This window comes from Salvelinus alpinus, chromosome 2, assembly GCF_045679555.1.
Source record: "Salvelinus alpinus chromosome 2, SLU_Salpinus.1, whole genome shotgun sequence".
Classification (NCBI taxonomy): domain Eukaryota; kingdom Metazoa; phylum Chordata; class Actinopteri; order Salmoniformes; family Salmonidae; genus Salvelinus; species Salvelinus alpinus.
In genome coordinates, this window is record NC_092087.1 from 109446775 (window position 1) to 109465296 (window position 18522).

At 43.5% G+C, this 18522-nt stretch overlaps 3 protein-coding genes and 1 long non-coding RNA gene across 4 annotated transcripts in view; 3 read left to right on the forward strand and 1 right to left on the reverse strand.

The window, feature by feature from the left end:
• The window catches only part of LOC139552205 (zinc finger protein 391-like), a 29387-nt gene extending 11181 nt beyond the window's left edge, over positions 1–18206 (forward strand). Inside the window, exon 4 of the mRNA XM_071363694.1 lies at positions 15387–18206. Coding sequence (XP_071219795.1) covers positions 15387–16016 — 630 coding nt within the window. The 3' untranslated portion in view covers positions 16017–18206. The remainder of the gene's footprint in view (positions 1–15386) is intronic.
• Positions 1–18522, forward strand: part of LOC139550433 (uncharacterized) — a 401870-nt gene that overhangs the window by 270989 nt on the left and 112359 nt on the right. The gene's annotated exons all lie outside the window — the stretch shown is intronic.
• LOC139549547 (zinc finger protein 664-like) overlaps positions 1–18522 on the reverse strand; it is a 238764-nt gene that overhangs the window by 191185 nt on the left and 29057 nt on the right. The window lies entirely within an intron of this gene.
• Positions 1–18522, forward strand: part of LOC139548377 (zinc finger protein ZFP2-like) — a 372237-nt gene that overhangs the window by 70176 nt on the left and 283539 nt on the right. The gene's annotated exons all lie outside the window — the stretch shown is intronic.

Sequence of the window (18522 nt, forward strand, 5' to 3'; positions counted from 1 at the left end):
GTTTGTCAGTAAATATAAACAAACACTGTATATCCCCAAAACATGGTTAAAACTAGAATGTTGGTATCATGGATGGTTGCATTTCTCCATCCCCATCCCTCAGCTTTTTACCGAAACAGGCAGGGAGTACGCTTTGTTATTGTTTCTACTGCTGATTGCTGTCCCCGTTACTCCCTAATTTCACATAATACTTTCATATCACATCAAAATAATTTCAAATACTTTCACATCAAAATAATTTCACACAATACTTTCATATCACATCAAAATAGGTAACCAGTCGCGACGCCCCAAACGGTAAACCGAATTCGTTTCTCGTCATTTTTCCTTCCTAAGCGCTTCTTTTTCCTCTTTGGACTTTATATGGCGGTTGGCAACCAACTTTAAGATGTATTACCACCATCAACTGGACTGGAGTGTGGACCTCAGTTCATCTTTTAATCACCCACGTGGGTATATACCAAGACAGTCATGAAGAGGGCACAACGAAACCTTTTCCCCCTCAGGAGACTGAAAAGATTTGGCAGGGGTCCCCAGATCTTCAAAAGGTAATACAGCTGCACCATCGAGAGCATCCTGACTGGACGCATCACCGCCTGGTATGGCAACTGCTCGGCATCTGACCGTAAGGCGCTACAGACGGTAGTGCGAACAGCCCAGTACATCACTGTGGCCAAGCTTCCTGCCATCCAGGACCTATATAATAGGCGATGTCAGAGGAAAGCCCACAAAAGTGTCAGGGACTCCAGTCACCCAAGTTATAGACTGTTTTCTCTGCTAACGCACGGCAAGTGGTACCACAGCACCAAGTCTAGGTCCAAAAAGCCACCTCAACAGCTTCTACCCCCAAGCCATAAGACTGCTGAACAATTCATAAAATCGCCACCAGACTGTCTGTTACCACAGAAGGGTTCCGTTTGTCCCCTCCCCAGAGGTGTCTCATTATTGGGATTCATTGCTGATTCTTACCTGTAGCTCACTATGAGGTGTCTAGTGATACAGGTTAAGGGCCCTGTTGGAGATTGGTGGTTGGTAGCGGAGTCAAGGGAACAAGCAGGGTTGGACAGGGCCATGTTATTATCCCACACACAGTCTCTGTGGTTCATATGAACCCCATTCCTGGGAATTAGATTTGATTACAAATCGCCCCTGTCTGTTACCACAGAAGGGTTCCATTTGTCCCATTCCCAGCTAGGTTACGAGGCGCTTTATCGCCAGTACCTATGACTGGTTGATAGGGAAAACCTCCATGCTTATTATAGAAAAAAATATTAGGGGGAAACTATTTAGTAAACTGAAATAAAATAATAAACCTGTTTGAAAAATGAAACTATTCCAAAACTATCTTTGACTCAAACTAAAATAGCCTTAAATAATAACCAGCATGAATTATGTTCAGTTTGAATAATTTATATCTTAACTTTGGGCAAAAATATAATATTTTTTATGTGGTTTTAAAGCTTCTGAACCTGGTGGCTGGTAAATGCTGCCATGGGATGGCAATGTTTCAAATAGACCTAGCTTGTGTATCACTATCACTTGCTATCACCAGAAATACTTTAAGAAATGAGGATATTGGAAACTCCTTTCGATTCGTATTAACAGCTAAAAGAAAAGAACATTGGCATGAATTACTTCTTCTCTGTAATATCGTATAGCTTTGCAATCGTGACATTACGTACTTTCAAGGAAAATAGGCATGTTTCTCGACTCATACCCTGACTTTAAAAAGGGATTTTGTGAGAATTAGCTTAGGAACTGCGTGTCACAGCATGACAATGTGAACGCGATTGGTCGACAGTCTCTTGGACGGGCGTTATATACGCTTTGACATTTTCTGGAATAGTTTTTATTTGAAAACGTTTTTGTTTACTTGTCTGCCTATTGAATTTGGAATGCACTGTACTGTTCATCTCTGAAACTCACTGAGATAATTCCTTTGATACAGCAGTAGCAATACAGGGATATAACATCTACAGAAAAGACAGGAATGCTTATGGGGGAGGTGGTGCTGTATACAGTGCATTCGGGAAAGTATTCAGACCCCTTGACTTTTTCCACATTTTGTTACTTTAAAGCCTTATTCTAAAATTGATTAAAAAAAAATTCCCTCTTTCATTTAGCTAATTTATTTGGCACACCTGCATTTGGGGAGTTTCTCCCATCCTTCTCTGCAGATCCTCTCTAGCTCTTTCAGGTTGGATGGGGAACATTACTGCACAGCTATTTTCAGTTCTCTCCAGAGATGTTAGATCGGGCTCAAGTCCGGGCTCTGGCTGGGTCACTCAAGGACATTCAGAGACTTCTACCGAAGCCATTCCTGCGTTGCCCCCAAAATCATGTTCTTGTGTCCCCACCTAAAGTACATCTTGGTCAACCAAGAGTCGTCTGTTCTTTCTACCAAACGATTGGTTGAAATGTTATAACATGTATTTTTCCATATATAGACACACCCCATGTGTTTTAATTAAATCAACTATATGTACTGAACTGGTCTGATGCTTTAAGCACGCTGTTTGATCTAATAATGAAGACACACAAATGACTCGAGGGAGCCAGAGATCAAGATAACCTAACCAGAAGAGAGAAATTCTACCGTTATGCTCCTGAAGTTTCCTGTAATGGGCTACGCCAGCGGTCGGCAACCTTTTCCATTTGGAGTGCCAAGTTATCTGACCATTTCTACCAGTTACCAGTTATGATATTCATATAAACATTTTCGTGGAACAGTTTCATTTCATTTATAGTAGTATCTCAAAATCATTGTCTGTGGTTAATCTACATTTAATCTAAATTAAAATTATACAAATCTAAAAGTGACTTTCACTGCCATTGCCAACTATGTAAAAATAGCCTACATAAAGCCAACAAATAAAAACATTGCAGCCTGCAGGTAGAAAATATCCCAAAATCACATTTGCTGCAAATGGCCTGTCTACAACGATCTTGAAACATTGTATCAGCTATCACCTGGGTCGGCCCAAAACTCGAGATAGCGAGCTTGCAACATTGTATAACATATTCTGGGCTGTTAGTTTCCCGCGCCAGTGAGTTCGGGACAGACACAGCTGTTGGCTATTTGTGCAAAGGATAAGAAGTAATTGGGTATTTTATGACATTTTCACTGGATCAGAGCATTACATTTTTCCTTTTCATGCCGAGTGGTTATTGAAAGGGTGAGAGCTGGAAATATTTTTCAAATACTTTGAGGAACTATTGTCATTTGCAATTGATTTTGATTAAACTTTGTTTATTTTCTGTTTGAGGTGAATAAAACATTACTTTGAAAAGCTCCACAACTCATTAGTGGTGGTGCGTTAAGACAATCAGAAATACCATCAGACATCCCCAAATGGGCACATTTATCAAATCAAATCAAATTTTATTTGTCACATACACATGGTTAGCAGATGTTAATGCGAGTGTAGGGAAATGCTTGTGCTTCTAGTTCCGACAATGCAGTAATAACCAACAAGTATTCTAACCTAACAATTCCACAACTACTACCTTATACATACAAGTGTAAAGGGATAAAGAATATGTACATAAAGATATATGAATGAGTGATGGTACAGAACGGCATAGGCAGGATGCAGTAGATGGTATAGAGTACAGTATATACATATGAGATGAGTAATGTAGGGTATGTAAACATAAAGTGGCATAGTTTAAAGTGGCTAGTGATACATGTATTACATAAAGATGGCAAGATGCAGTAGATGATATAGAGTACAGTATATACATATACATATGAGATGAGTAATGTAGGGTATGTAAACATTATAATTAAGTGGCATTGTTTAAAGTGGCTAGTGGTACATTTTTACATAATTCCATCAATTCCCATATTAAAGTGGCTGGAGTTGAGTCAGTATGTTGGCAGCGGCCGCTAAATGTTAGTGGTGGCTGTTTAACAGTCTGATGGCCTTGAGATAGAAGCTGTTTTTCAGTCTCTCGGTCCCTGCTTTGATGCACCTGTACTGACCTCGCCTTCTGGATGGTAGCGGGGTGAACAGGCAGTGGCTCGGGTGGTTGTTGTCCTTGATGATCTTTATGGCCTTCCTGTGACATCGGATGGTGTAGGTGTCCTGGAGGGCAGGTAGTTTGCCCCCGGTGATGCGTTGTGCAGACCGGACTACCCTCTGGAGAGCCTTACGGTTGTGGGCGGAGCAGTTGCCGTACCAGGCGGTGATACAGCCCGACAGGATGCTCTCGATTGTGCATCTGTAGAAGTTTGTGAGTGCTTTTGGTGACAAGCCGAATTTCTTCAGCCTCCTGAGGTTGAAGAGGCGCTGTTGCGCCTTCTTCACAACGCTGTCTGTGTGGGTGGACCAATTCAGTTTGTCCGTGATGTGTACACCGAGGAACTTAAAACTTTCCACCTTCTCCACTACTGTCCCGTCGATGTGGATAGGGGGGTGCTCCCTCTGCTGTTTCCTGAAGTCCACAATCATCTCCTTTGTTTTGTTGACGTTGAGTGTGAGGTTATTATCCTGACACCACACTCCGAGGGCCCTCACCTCCTCCCTGTAGGCCGTCTCGTCGTTGTTGGTAATCAAGCCTACCACTGTAGTGTCATCCGCAAACTTGATGATTGAGTTGGAGGCGTGCATGGCCACGCAGTCGTGGGTGAACAGGGAGTACAGGAGAGGGCTCAGAACGCACCCTTGTGGGGCCCCAGTGTTGAGGATCAGCGGGGTGGAGATGTTGTTACCTACCCTCACCACCTGGGGGCGGCCCGTCAGGAAGTCCAGGACCCAGTTGCACAGGGCGGGGTCGAGACCCAGGGTCTCGAGCTTGATGACGAGTTTGGAGGGTACTATGGTGTTAAATGCTGAGCTGTAGTCGATGAACAGCATTCTCACATAGGTATTCCTCTTATCCAGATGGGTTAGGGCAGTGTGCAGTGTGGTTGCGATTGCGTCGTCTGTGGACCTATTGGGTCGGTAAGCAAATTGGAGTGGGTCTAGGGTGTCCGGTAGGGTGGAGGTGATATGGTCCTTGACTAGTCTCTCAAAGCACTTCATGATGACGGAAGTGAGTGCTACGGGGCGGTAGTCGTTTAGCTCAGTTACCTTAGCTTTCTTGGGAACAGGAACAATGGTGGCCCTCTTGAAGCATGTGGGAACAGCAGACTGGGATAAGGATTGATTGAATATGTCCGTAAACACACCAGCCAGCTGGTCTGCGCATGCTCTGAGGACGCGGCTGGGAATGCCGTCTGGGCCTGCAGCCTTGCGAGGGTTAACACGGTTAAATGTTTTACTCACCTCGGCTGCAGTGAAGGAGAGCCCGCAGGTTTTGGTAGCGGGCCGTGTCAGTGGCACTGTATTGTCCTCAAAGCGAGCAAAAAACATATTTAGCCTGTCTGGGAGCAAGACATCCTGGTCCGCGACGGGGCTGGTTTTCTTTTTGTAATCCGTGATTGACTGTAGACCCTGCCACATACCTCTTGTGTCTGAGCTGTTGAATTGCGACTCTATTTTGTCTCTGTACTGGGACTTAGCTTGTTTGATTGCCTTGCGGAGAGAATAGCTACACTGTTTGTATTCGGTCATGTTTCCGGTCACCTTGCCCTGGTTAAAAGCAGTTGTTCGCGCTTTCAGTTTCACGCGAATGCTGCCGTCAATCCACGGTTTCTGGTTTGGGAATGTTTTAATCGTTGCTGTGGGTACGACATCGTCAATGCACTTTCTAATGAACTCGCTCACCGAATCAGCATATTCGTCAATGTTGTTGTTGGACGCAATGCGGAACATATTCCAATCCGCGTGATCGAAGCAGTCTTGAAGCGTGGAATCAGATTGGTCGGACCAGCGTTGAACAGACCTGAGCGCGGGAGCTTGTTGTTTTAGTTTCTGTTTGTAGGCTGGAAGCAACAAAATGGAGTCGTGGTCAGCTTTTCCGAAAGGAGGGCGGGGGAGGGCCTTATATGCGTCGCGGAAGTTAGTGTAACAATGATCCAGGGTTTTACCAGCCCTGGTAGCACAATCGATATGCTGATAGAATTTAGGGAGTTTTGTTTTCAGATTAGCCTTGTTAAAATCCCCAGCTACGATGAATGCAGCCTCAGGGTGTGTGGTTTCCAGTTTACAAAAAGATAAAGTTCGTTCAGGGCCATCGATGTGTCTGCTTGGGGGGGAATATATACGGCTGTGATTATAATCGAAGAGAATTCCCTTGGTAGATAATGCGGTCGACATTTGATTGTGAGGAATTCTAGATCCGGTGAACAGAATGACTTGAGTTCCTGTATGTTGTTATGATCACACCACGTCTCGTTGATCATAAGGCATACACCCCCGCCCCTCTTCTTACCAGAAAGATGTTTGTTTCTGTCGGCGCGATGCGTGAAGAAACCAGCTGGCTGCACCGACTCCGTTATCGTCTCTTGAGTTAGCCATGTTTCCGTGAAGCAGAGAACGTTACAATCCCTGATGTCTCTCTGGAATGTTACCCTTGCTCGGATTTCATCAACCTTATTGTCAAGAGACTGGACATTGGCGAGTAGTATGCTAGGGAGTGGAGCGCGATGTGCCCGTCTCCGAAGCCTGACCAGGAGACCGCTACGTTTGCCCCTTTTACGGCGTCGCATAGGGTCGCCGGCTGGGATCAGATCCATTGTATTGGGTGGAAGGCAAAACACTGGATCCGTTTCGGGAAAGTCATATTCCTGGTTGGAACGATGGTGAGTTGACGTTGCTCTTATATTCAGTAATTCCTCCCGACTGTATGTAATGAAACCTAAGATTACCTGGGGTACCAATGTAAGGAATAACACATAAAAAAACAAAATACTGCATATTTTCCAAGGAACGCGAAGCGAGGCGGCCATCTCTGCCGGCGCCGGAAGTTCTTCCGGCGCCTACATTTGCGCGCAGGACAGGTAGACTAGTCCTACTACTCTATGTGTAACCAGGTAGACTAGTCCTACTACTCTATGTGTAACTAGGTAGACTAGTCCTACTTCTATATGTGTAACCAGGTAGACTAGTCCTACTTCTATATGTGTTGTCAGGTAGACTAGTCCTACTTCTATATGTGTAACCAGGTAGACTAGTCCTACTTCTATATGTGTTGTCGGGTAGACTAGTCCTACTTCTATATGTGTAACCAGGTAGACTAGTCCTACTTCTATATGTGTTGTCGGGTAGACTAGTTCTACTTCTATATGTGTAACCAGGTAGACTAGTCCTACTTCTATATGTGTAACCAGGTAGACTAGTCCTACTTCTATATGTGTAACTAGGTAGACTAGTCCTACTTCTATATGTGTAACCAGGTAGACTAGTCCTACTTCTCTGTGTAACTAGGTAGACTAGTCCTACCTCTATATGTGTAACCAGGTAGACTAGTCCTACTTCTATATGTGTAACCAGGTAGACTAGTCCTACTTCTATATGTGTAACCAGGTAGACTAGTCCTACTTCTATATGTGTAACCAGGTAGACTAGTCCTACTTCTATATGTGTATCCAGGTAGACTAGTCCTACTTCTATATTTGTAACTAGGTAGACTAGTCCTACTTCTATATGTGTAACCAGGTAGACTAGTCCTACTTCTATATGTGTAACCAGGTAGACTAGTCCTACTTCTATATGTGTAACCAGGTAGACTAGTCCTACTTCTATATGTGTAACCAGGTAGACTAGTCCTACTACTATATGAGTAATCAGGTAGACTAGTCCTACTTCTATATGTGTAACCAGGTAGACTAGTTCTACTTCTATATGTGTAACCAGGTAGACTAGTCCTACTTCTATATGTGTAACCAGCTAGACTAGGTCTACTTATATATGTGTAACCAGGTAGACTAGTCCTACTACTCTATGTGTAACCAGGTAGACTAGTCCTACTACTCTATGTGTAACTCGGTAGACTAGTCCTACTTCTATATGTGTAACCAGGTAGACTAGTCCTACTTCTATATGTGTTGTCAGGTAGACTAGTCCTACTTCTATATGTGTAACCAGGTAGACTAGTCCTACTTCTATATGTGTTGTCGGGTAGACTAGTCCTACTTCTATATGTGTAACCAGGTAGACTAGTCCTACTTCTATATGTGTAACCAGGTAGACTAGTCCTACTTCTATATGTGTTGTCAGGTAGACTAGTCCTACTTCTATATGTGTAACCAGGTAGACTAGTCCTACTTCTATATGTGTAACCAGGTAGACTAGTCCTACTTCTCTATGTGTAACTAGGTAGACTAGTCCTACTTCTATATGTGTAACCAGGTAGACTAGTCCTACTTCTCTATGTGTAACTAGGTAGACTAGTCCTACCTCTATATGTGTAACCAGGTAGACTAGTCCTACTTCTATATGTGTAACCAGGTAGACTAATCCTACTTCTATATGTGTAACCAGGTAGACTAGTCCTACTTCTATATGTGTAACCAGGTAGACTAGTCCTACTTCTCTATGTGTAACTAGGTAGACTAGTCCTACCTCTATATGTGTAACCAGGTAGACTAGTCCTACTTCTATATGTGTAACATTTACATTTACATTTACATTTAAGTCATTTAGCAGACGCTCTTATCCAGAGCGACTTACAAATTGGTGCATTCACCTTATGATATCCAGTGGAACAACCACTTTACAATAGTGCATCTAACTCTTTTAAGGGGGGGGGGGGGGTTAGAAGGATTACTTTATCCTATCCTAGGTATTCCTTAAAGAGGTGGGGTTTCAGGTGTCTCCGGAAGGTGGTGATTGACTCCGCTGACCTGGCGTCGTGAGGGAGTTTGTTCCACCATTGGGGTGCCAGAGCAGCGAACAGTTTTGACTGGGCTGAGCGGGAACTGTACTTCCTCAGAGGTAGGGAGGCGAGCAGGCCAGAGGTGGATGAACGCAGTGCCCTTGTTTGGGTGTAGGGCCTGATCAGAGCCTGAAGGTACGGAGGTGCCGTTCCCCTCACAGCTCCGTAGGCAAGCACCATGGTCTTGTAGCGGATGCGAGCTTCAACTGGAAGCCAGTGGAGAGAGCGGAGGAGCGGGGTGACGTGAGAGAACTTGGGAAAGTTGAACACCAGACGGGCTGCGGCGTTCTGGATGAGTTGTAGGGGTTTAATGGCACAGGCAGGGAGCCCAGCCAACAGCGAGTTGCAGTAATCCAGACGGGAGATGACAAGTGCCTGGATTAGGACCTGCGCCGCTTCCTGCGTGAGGCAGGGTCGTACTCTGCGAATGTTGTAGAGCATGAACCTACAGGAACGGGTCACCGCCTTGATGTTAGTTGAGAACGACAGGGTGTTGTCCAGGATCACGCCAAGGTTCTTAGCACTCTGGGAGGAGGACACAATGGAGTTGTCAACCGTGATGGCGAGATCATGGAACGGGCAGTCCTTCCCCGGGAGGAAGAGCAGCTCCGTCTTGCCGAGGTTCAGCTTGAGGTGGTGATCCGTCATCCACACTGATATGTCTGCCAGACATGCAGAGATGCGATTCACCACCTGGTTATCAGAGGGGGGAAAGGAGAAGATTAATTGTGTGTCGTCTGCATAGCAATGATAGGAGAGACCATGTGAGGATATGACAGAGCCAAGTGACTTGGTGTATAGCGAGAATAGGAGAGGGCCTAGAACAGAGCCCTGGGGGACACCAGTGGTGAGAGCACGTGGTGCGGAGACAGATTCTCGCCACGCCACCTGGTAGGAGCGACCTGTCAGGTAGGACGCAATCCAAGCGTGGGCCGCGCCGGAGATGCCCAGCTCGGAGAGGGTGGAGAGGAGGATCTGATGGTTCACAGTATCAAAGGCAGCCGATAGGTCTAGAAGGATGAGAGCAGAGGAGAGAGAGTTAGCTTTAGCAGTGCGGAGCGCCTCCGTGACACAGAGAAGAGCAGTCTCAGTTGAATGACTAGTCTTGAAACCTGACTGATTTGGATCAAGAAGGTCATTCTGAGAGAGATAGCAGGAGAGCTGGCCAAGGACGGCACGTTCAAGAGTTTTGGAGAGAAAAGAAAGAAGGGATACTGGTCTGTAGTTGTTGACATCGGAGGGATCGAGTGTAGGTTTTTTCAGAAGGGGTGCAACTCTCGCTCTCTTGAAGACGGAAGGGACGTAGCCAGCGGTCAAGGATGAGTTGATGAGCGAGGTGAGGTAAGGGAGAAGGTCTCCGGAAGTAACCAGGTAGACTAGTCCTACTTCTATATGTGTAACCAGGTAGACTGGTCCTACTTCTATATTTGTAACTAGGTAGACTAGTCCTACTTCTATATGTGTAACCAGGTAGACTAGTCCTACTTCTATATGTGTAACCAGGTAGACTAGTCCTACTTCTATATGTGTAGCCAGGTAGACTAGTCCTACTTCTATATGTGTAACCAGGTAGACTAGTCCTACTACTATATGAGTAATCAGGTAGACTAGTCCTACTTCTATATGTGTAACCAGGTAGACTAGTTCTACTTCTATATGTGTAACCAGGTAGACTAGTCCTACTTCTATATGTGTAACCAGGTAGACTAGGTCTACTTCTATATGTGTAACCAGGTAGACTAGTCCTACTTCTCTATGTGTAACTAGGTAGACTAGTCCTACCTCTATATGTGTAACTAGGTAGACTAGTCCTACTTCTATATGTGTAACTAGGTAGACTAGTCCTACTTCTATATGTGTAACCAGGTAGACTAGTCCTACTTCTATATGTGTAACCAGGTAGACTAGTCCTACTTCTATATGTGTAGCCAGGTAGACTAGTCCTACTTCTATATGTGTAACCAGGTAGACTAGTCCTACTACTATATGAGTAATCAGGTAGACTAGTCCTACTTCTATATGTGTAACCAGGTAGACTAGTTCTACTTCTATATGTGTAACCAGGTAGACTAGTCCTACTTCTATATGTGTAACTAGGTAGACTAGTCCTACTTCTCTATGTGTAACTAGGTAGACTAGTCCTACCTCTATATGTGTAACTAGGTAGACTAGTCCTACTTCTATATGTGTAACCAGGTAGACTAATCCTACTTCTATATGTGTAACCAGGTAGACTAGTCCTACTTCTATATGTGTAACCAGGTAGACTAGTTCTACTTCTATATGTGTAACCAGGTAGACTAGTCCTACTTCTATATGTGTAACCAGGTAGACTGGTCCTACTTCTATATTTGTAACTAGGTAGACTAGTCCTACTTCTATATGTGTAACCAGGTAGACTAGCCTCCCGGGTGGCGCAGTGGTCTAGAGCACTGCATCGCAGTGCTATGCTGCGCCACCAGAGTCTGGGTTCGCGCCCAGGCTCTGTCGCAGCCGGCCGCGACCGGGAGGTCCGTGGGGCGACGCACAATTGGCTTAGCGTCGTCCGGGTTAGGGAGGGTTTGGCCGGTAGGGATATCCTTGTCTCATCGCGCTCCAGCGACTCCTGTGGCGGGCCGGGCGCAGTGCGCGCTAACCGAGGGGGCGGGTGCACGGTGTTTCCTCCGACACATTGGTGCGGCTGGCTTCCGGGTTGGAGGCGCGCTGTGTTAAGAAGCAGTGCGGCTAGGTTGGGTTGTGCTTCGGAGGACGCATGACTTTCGACCTTCGTCTCTCCCGAGCCCGTACGGGAGTTGTAGCGATGAGACAAGATAGTAATTACTAGCGATTGGATACCACGAAAATTGGGGAGAAAAGGGGATAAAATTAAAAAAAAAAAAAAAAACCAGGTAGACTAGTCCTACTTCTATATGTGTAACCAGGTAGACTAGTCCTACTTCTATATGTGTAGCCAGGTAGACTAGTCCTACTTCTATATGTGTAACCAGGTAGACTAGTCCTACTACTATATGAGTAATCAGGTAGACTAGTCCTACTTCTATATGTGTAACCAGGTAGACTAGTTCTACTTCTATATGTGTAACCAGGTAGACTAGTCCTACTTCTATATGTGTAACCAGGTAGACTAGTCCTACCTCTATATGTGTAACCAGGTAGACTAGTCCTACTTCTATATGTGTAACCAGGTAGACTAGTCCTACCTCTATATGTGTAACCAGGTAGACTAGTCCTACTACTATATGTGTTGTCGGGTAGACTAGTCCTACTTCTATATGTGTAACCAGGTAGACTAGTCCTACTTCTATATGTGTAGCCAGGTAGACTAGTCCTACTTCTATATGTGTAACCAGGTAGACTAGTCCTACTTCTATATGTGTAACCAGGTAGACTATTCCTACTTCTATATGTGTAACCAGGTAGACTAGTCCTACTTCTATATGTGTAACCAGGTAGACTAGTCCTACTACTATATGGGTAATCAGGTGTGCATCCTTACTCAACATTGACAGGAGTGTTTCAAACAAAAGACAATGAATACATTTACAAAACTGACGCATCTTGCAGGGTCAGGTCTGGGTGGTCTGCCAGGGGCCGTTTCATTTAGTATCCGTTTTGGTCGGCATGGGGAATGATTGGATTTCCCCATAGTATGTTGTACCGAAATCGACTGAAAGGGAGTGTACCTTTATGACTATAATTACTGTTCCCTGAAGGAGGGAAACGAGGTACAACACCTGTTTGTCCCCGCCCCTTCCTGGGTTGGTGAAGAGCGGTATTAAATTGAATATGACCTAAGGCTCGTATTTCTGTGTTTATTATAATTAAGTCTATGATTTGATATTTGATAGAGCAGTCTGACTGAGCGGTGGTAGGCAGCAGCAGGCTCGTAAGCATTCATTCAAACAGCACTTTCCTGCGTTTGCCAGCAGCTCTTCGCAATTCTTGAAGCACAGTTCTGTTCATGACTTCAAGCCTATCAACTCCCAAGATTAGGCTGGCAATACTATAGTGCCTATGAGAACATTCGGGGTGGCAGGGTAGCCTAGTGGTTAGAGCGTTGGACGAGTAACCGAAAGGTTGCAAGTTCAAATCCCCAAGCTGACAAGGTACAAATCTGTCGTTCTACCCCTAAACAGGCAGTTAACCCACTGTTCCTAGGCTGTCATTGAAAATACGAATTTGTTCTTAACTGACTTGCCTAGTAAAATAAAGGTACAAAAATATATTAAATAAAAATGTTAATTAAATACAAATGGTATTGAGAGAAATAGTTATATGTTAAAAGCTTTTTTTTACGTAAGTGTTTTTTTAAAGTGTTGTTGTTAGGTGATGTTATGGGTCCTACAGTAGGTCTATGTTGTTGTTATGGGTCCTACAGTAGGTCTATGTTGTTGTTATGGGTCCTACAGTAGGTCTATGTTGTTGTTATGGGTCCTACAGTAGGTCTATGTTGTTGTTATGGGTCCTACAGTAGGTCTATTTTGTTGTTATGGGTCCTACAGTAGGTCTATTTTGTTGTTATGGGTCCTACAGTAGGTCTATGTTGTTGTTATGGGTCCTACAGTAGGTCTATGTTGTTGTTATGGGTCCTACAGTAGGTCTATGTTGTTGTTATGGGTCCTACAGTAGGTCTATCTTGTTGTTAGGTGAAGTTATGGGTCCTACAGTAGGTCTATCTTGTTGTTAGGTGAAGTTATGGGTCCTACAGTAGGTCTATGTTGTTGTTAGGTGAAATTATGGGTCCTACAGTAGGTCTATGTTGTTGTTAGGTGAAGTTATGTGTCCTACAGTAGGTCTATGTTGTTGTTAGGTGAAGTTATGGGTCCTACAGTAGGTCTATGTTGTTATCAGGTGAAGTTATGTGTCCTACAGTAGGTCTATGTTGTTGTTAGGTGAAGTTATGGGTCCTACAGTAGGTCTATGTTGTTGTTATGGGTCCTACGGTAGGTCTATCTTGTTGTTAGGTGAAGTTATGGGTCCTACAGTAGGTCTATCTTGTTGTTAGGTGAAGTTATGGGTCCTACAGTAGGTCTATGTTGTTGTTAGGTGAAGTTATGGTCCTACAGTAGGTCTATGTTGTTGTTAGGTGAAGTTATGGTCCTACAGTAGGTCTATGTTGTTGTTAGGTGAAATTATGGGTCCTACAGTAGGTCTATGTTGTTGTTAGGTGAAGTTATGGTCCTACAGTAGGTCTATGTTGTTGTTAGGTGAAGTTATGGTCCTACAGTAGGTCTATGTTGTTGTTAGGTGAAGTTATGGTCCTACAGTAGGTCTATGTTGTTGTTAGGTGAAGTTATGGGTCCTACAGTAGGTCTATGTTGTTGTTAGGTGAAGTTATGGGTTCTACAGTAGGTCTATGTTGTTGTTAGGTGAAGTTATGGGTTCTACAGTAGGTCTATGTTATTGTTAGGTGAAGTTGTGGGCCAATTTGTTAAACACTTAATGTACAAACCCTCAGTTTCACGCTGATGGCAAAGCTAGCTAAAGAGCATTTTACTGGTTGAAGTGTTTTATAAGTATAAAGCAGTTGATTTGCGACAATAACACAAACATATTAAGCAGGAGATTCAAACGAGCGTAACAGTTGTAATCCAATAGTAATGTGAAATGCACTCATAAACAACCTGGAAATGGAGGCTATTGTTGCTGTCAGCCTATGAGAACTCCCCTGAGTTTTCCCACACGGTGGTGAATTAGTGAATAGACACAGAGCTTAATGTGAGTTTCCTTGAGTAGCACTCCTGATCTTGCGCTGTAATATTCAGAATACATTGTGGAAAACTAAAATCTTTGTTCACCATTTTTGTTCCAGACAGATATACTACATCCATAACTAGTGGTTTCCTCATTACCAGATATACTACACCCATAACTAGTGGTTTCCTCATTACCAGATATACTACATCCATAACTAGTGGTTTCCTCATTACCAGATATACTACATCCATAACTAGTGGTTTCCTCATTAGGTTTGACTGTCTTAAGACAATTGTAAAGTAATTTAACAGACCTCTGGGCATCACCTTTTACCTCAAATAAACAGTGGATTTCTACTGTTGTGGGCCTTTAACCGTCTGACTTTGTTGTTCACACAGGAGAGATACGGGACTATCGTGGATCATCTGGGGAGCCTCAACAACAACATGATGCTGAAGAGGCAGAGAAGAGTCTCTCCACATCAGAACACCTCAAGAAACACCAGTGGAGACCCACAGGGAAGAAATCTCACCGCTGCTCTGACTGTGGGAAGAGATTCACCTCATCAGGCATTAAAATTCATCAGAGAATCCACACAGGAGAGAAATCTTTTAGCTGTGGTCAATGTGGAAAGAGTTTTTCAACATCTGGCTCTCTGACTCTGCACCAGAGAACACACACAGGAGAGAAACCTTATAGCTGTGGTCAATGTGGGAAGAGTTTTGGTCAATCTTGCCATCTGGTATCACACCAGAGAACACACACAGGAGAGAAATCTTATAGTTGTGGTCAATGTGGAAAGAGTTTTTCAACATCTGGCTCTCTGACTCTGCACCAGAGAACACACACAGGAGAGAAACCTTATAGCTGTGGTCAATGTGGGAAGAGTTTTGGTCAATCTAAGCCATCTGGTATCACACCAGAGAACACACACAGGAGAGAAACCTTATAGCTGTGATCAATGTGGGAAGAGTTTTACTAGATCTGGCCATCTGACTGTACACCAGAGAATACACACAGGAGAGAAACCTTACAGCTGTGATGAATTTGGGAAGAGTTTTGCTGCATCTAGAACTCTGACTCAACACCAGAGAACACACACAGGAGAGAAACCATATAGCTGTGATCAATGTGCGAAGAGTTTTATTCAATCTGGACATCTGACAGTGCACCAGAGAATACACACAGGAGAGAAACCGTACAGCTGTGATCAATGTGGGAAGAGTTTTGCTGCATCTATAACTCTGACTCGACACCAGAGAACACACACAGGAGAGAAATCTTATAGCTGTGGTCAATGTGGGAAGAGTTTTTCTTCTTCTAGCTGTCTAACTATACACCATAGAACACACACAGGAGAGAAACCTTATAGCTGTGATCAATGTGGGAAGAGTTTTAGGCAATCTGGAGATCTGACAGTGCACCAGAGAACACACACAGGAGAGAAACCGTTTAGCTGTGATCAATGTGGGAAGAGTTTTGTTCGATCTGGCCATCTGACAGTACACCAGAGAACACACACAGGAGAGAAACGTCTTAGCTGTGACCAGAGATAATCTGATAAAAGATCTCTGATCAAATATCAGAACATTTATATATGAAGGAGTTGTTTCATGATATCAATGAATTAATGTCACAATGTAGAATGTTTTAACATTGTAGTAGGAGTATTTTAATGTCTCAATGTAGAATGTTTTAATATATAGTATATTAATATACTCTGCAGTAATTCAGTCAGAATGTCACAAAGTAGAACCCTAAACGTTTGCCCCCTTATCAATTGGTTTCAACATGATATGGATATTAGGCTCATTGGGGGAAATCCAGGCTCTGAATTGAAAGAGTACTATTTATGTGATTCAACACAAAGTGACTAACAAAAAAAGAGTTGTCCTCTAACCAGTGATGTACACATTATTCCCAGAATCAACTGATTTCAACATAATATCGATGAGTTAAGACAAATAAGTGTTGTGTTCCTTTGTTTAGCGACCCCTAAATTTAAATGCATCACTCCAATATGTAGCTGACTGTCTTCTGCAGGTTGTCCTCTAACCAGTGAGCTAAAATATATCTCCCATTTCCATGTTTTTCTTTTGTTGTTAGTTTCAACAGTACGAACAACCTGATTTCCCCCCTAATCGATATCAGTGATTTATTGCTACTTGTCAAAACAACAGTGTTTTTGGTGCTTGTGCAGTTTATAAGGAGCTTGTTTTAAAAAAAGACAATTATTGTGGCAGATGTTTGTGTATATACCACATGTTAGGTTTTCAATTTATCCCAAACTGTTTCTGCATATTGGTTATTGATTTGGACACGTTAAAACTGTGTTTTGACATTGGGCTATCCCAACTAGCAAAATGTAATTGAAAAGCCGTTGAAAATAATACTATGCGATCAAATATTTCATATTTACATTTCATGTAACATTTAGTAATGAAAATTATTCATGCAATCAACTGACAGTTTTTTGGGTACAATTATATTGACATTGTTGCCCTGTTTTTAGAATATCAGGGTTCATTTTCACATGTGCCAAACGTAATGTACTAGAGCATGACATTGGGTACTGGGCCCCGATCCAACAACATGCCTATCTAGTGAACCCTGAAAAGAGAGAGAAGCTCTGCAGTGAGGTGGAAAGTTACTACGGATATTGCAGGAGTTTCCTCTTGAAATCAGACATGTCCGTGGTGAGAACAACCTGGTTGCTGATTGTCTCAAGGGGGGCAGTCAAAATGTTTTGTGTTTTGCGTTTAGCCAGTGCGTTGCCATGGATCACAATTTATTTTTACTGCACGGTTTTCCGTATTGGAGATGAGTTTTGTTTGGGCTCGTTCCAAGGGGACGAGAGTTCTAGAAGCAAGTGAGTTTTAGGAAGACGAGAGTTCTAGAAGCTAGTGAGTTTTAGGAAGACGAGAGTTCTAGAAGTTATAGAAAGAAAAATCTTTGTGGGAATAATAAAAAATACATATTGTTTTCAATTGTTGTTTGCCAGTAGACAGACACCGTGTTTATATTGGTGACGGTGAAGCATTGTAGTTGATTATAATGTGAAATGGAAGTTGTTTTCTGTTGTTGGTGAGCAAACTCTTAAGGTGTTAGTTAGTCTTTGGTTTTTCCATTTATGTTTTGAGGTTGGACTTTAGCTCGTTAGCACGTTGGGAGCACTGATTGGTGTCACCTCGTTAGTCAGTATGTGTTACACCTGTGCTGGCTTGTCCATCTCGTTAGTGGGAAGGTGTTTCACCTGAGCTGGTCCAGGTTCTATTTAAGAGTGTCTGGCCCAGTGCTCCAGTTGTCTTGATAGATGTGGAGAGTCAACACCTTTAGTTGCGCCACCTTTTTGGTTTGGTTCCTGTCTTTAAGTTTGTTGTGGGTTTTTCTTTTGTTTGCCTCTTCTTGGGCATATTTAGTGGGTCTCATGGTGGGTGTCTTTTATGTCCCAGTTGTTGTTACTAGTCAACTTTCAGTGGACACCCCCATAGTGTCGTTCAGAGCCCCTCCTAAAAAACAAGCTTATATTTTGGGTTGGATATTGCATCAAATTAGTGTTTAAATCAATGGCATTTCCTTAGAATGCTCATTGGTCTTTCAGTTGTTAATCTTCTGTTTTTTTTATCCTGTTATTTTTGTGTACTAAATATTTCTGTTTATTTTCATTGTTTTCTCCTGTGAAGCCATTGTGTTGCATCCATGTCTGAAATGTGCTGTATAAATAAAGCTTGATTTGATTTTAACAAATGAACGACCAATCAACAGACTCTTGGTCCATCTTAGTATGAAAATCAGTATCAATCCCACTTTTCAAGCCTGCTGAAGGCGTGGTGGAGTGGTAAACACCACCCCCGGCTCTACCAGGGGCTTGAGGTGGTCTCCCACAACTCTGCTGGTGGAGTGGTAAACACCACCCCCGGCTCTACCAGGGGCTTGAGGTGGTCTCCCACAGCTCTGCTGGTGGAGTGGTAAACACCACACCCAGCTCTACCAGGGGCTTGAGGTGGTCTCCCACAGCTCTGCTGGTGGAGTGGTAAACACCACACACGGCTCTACCAGGGG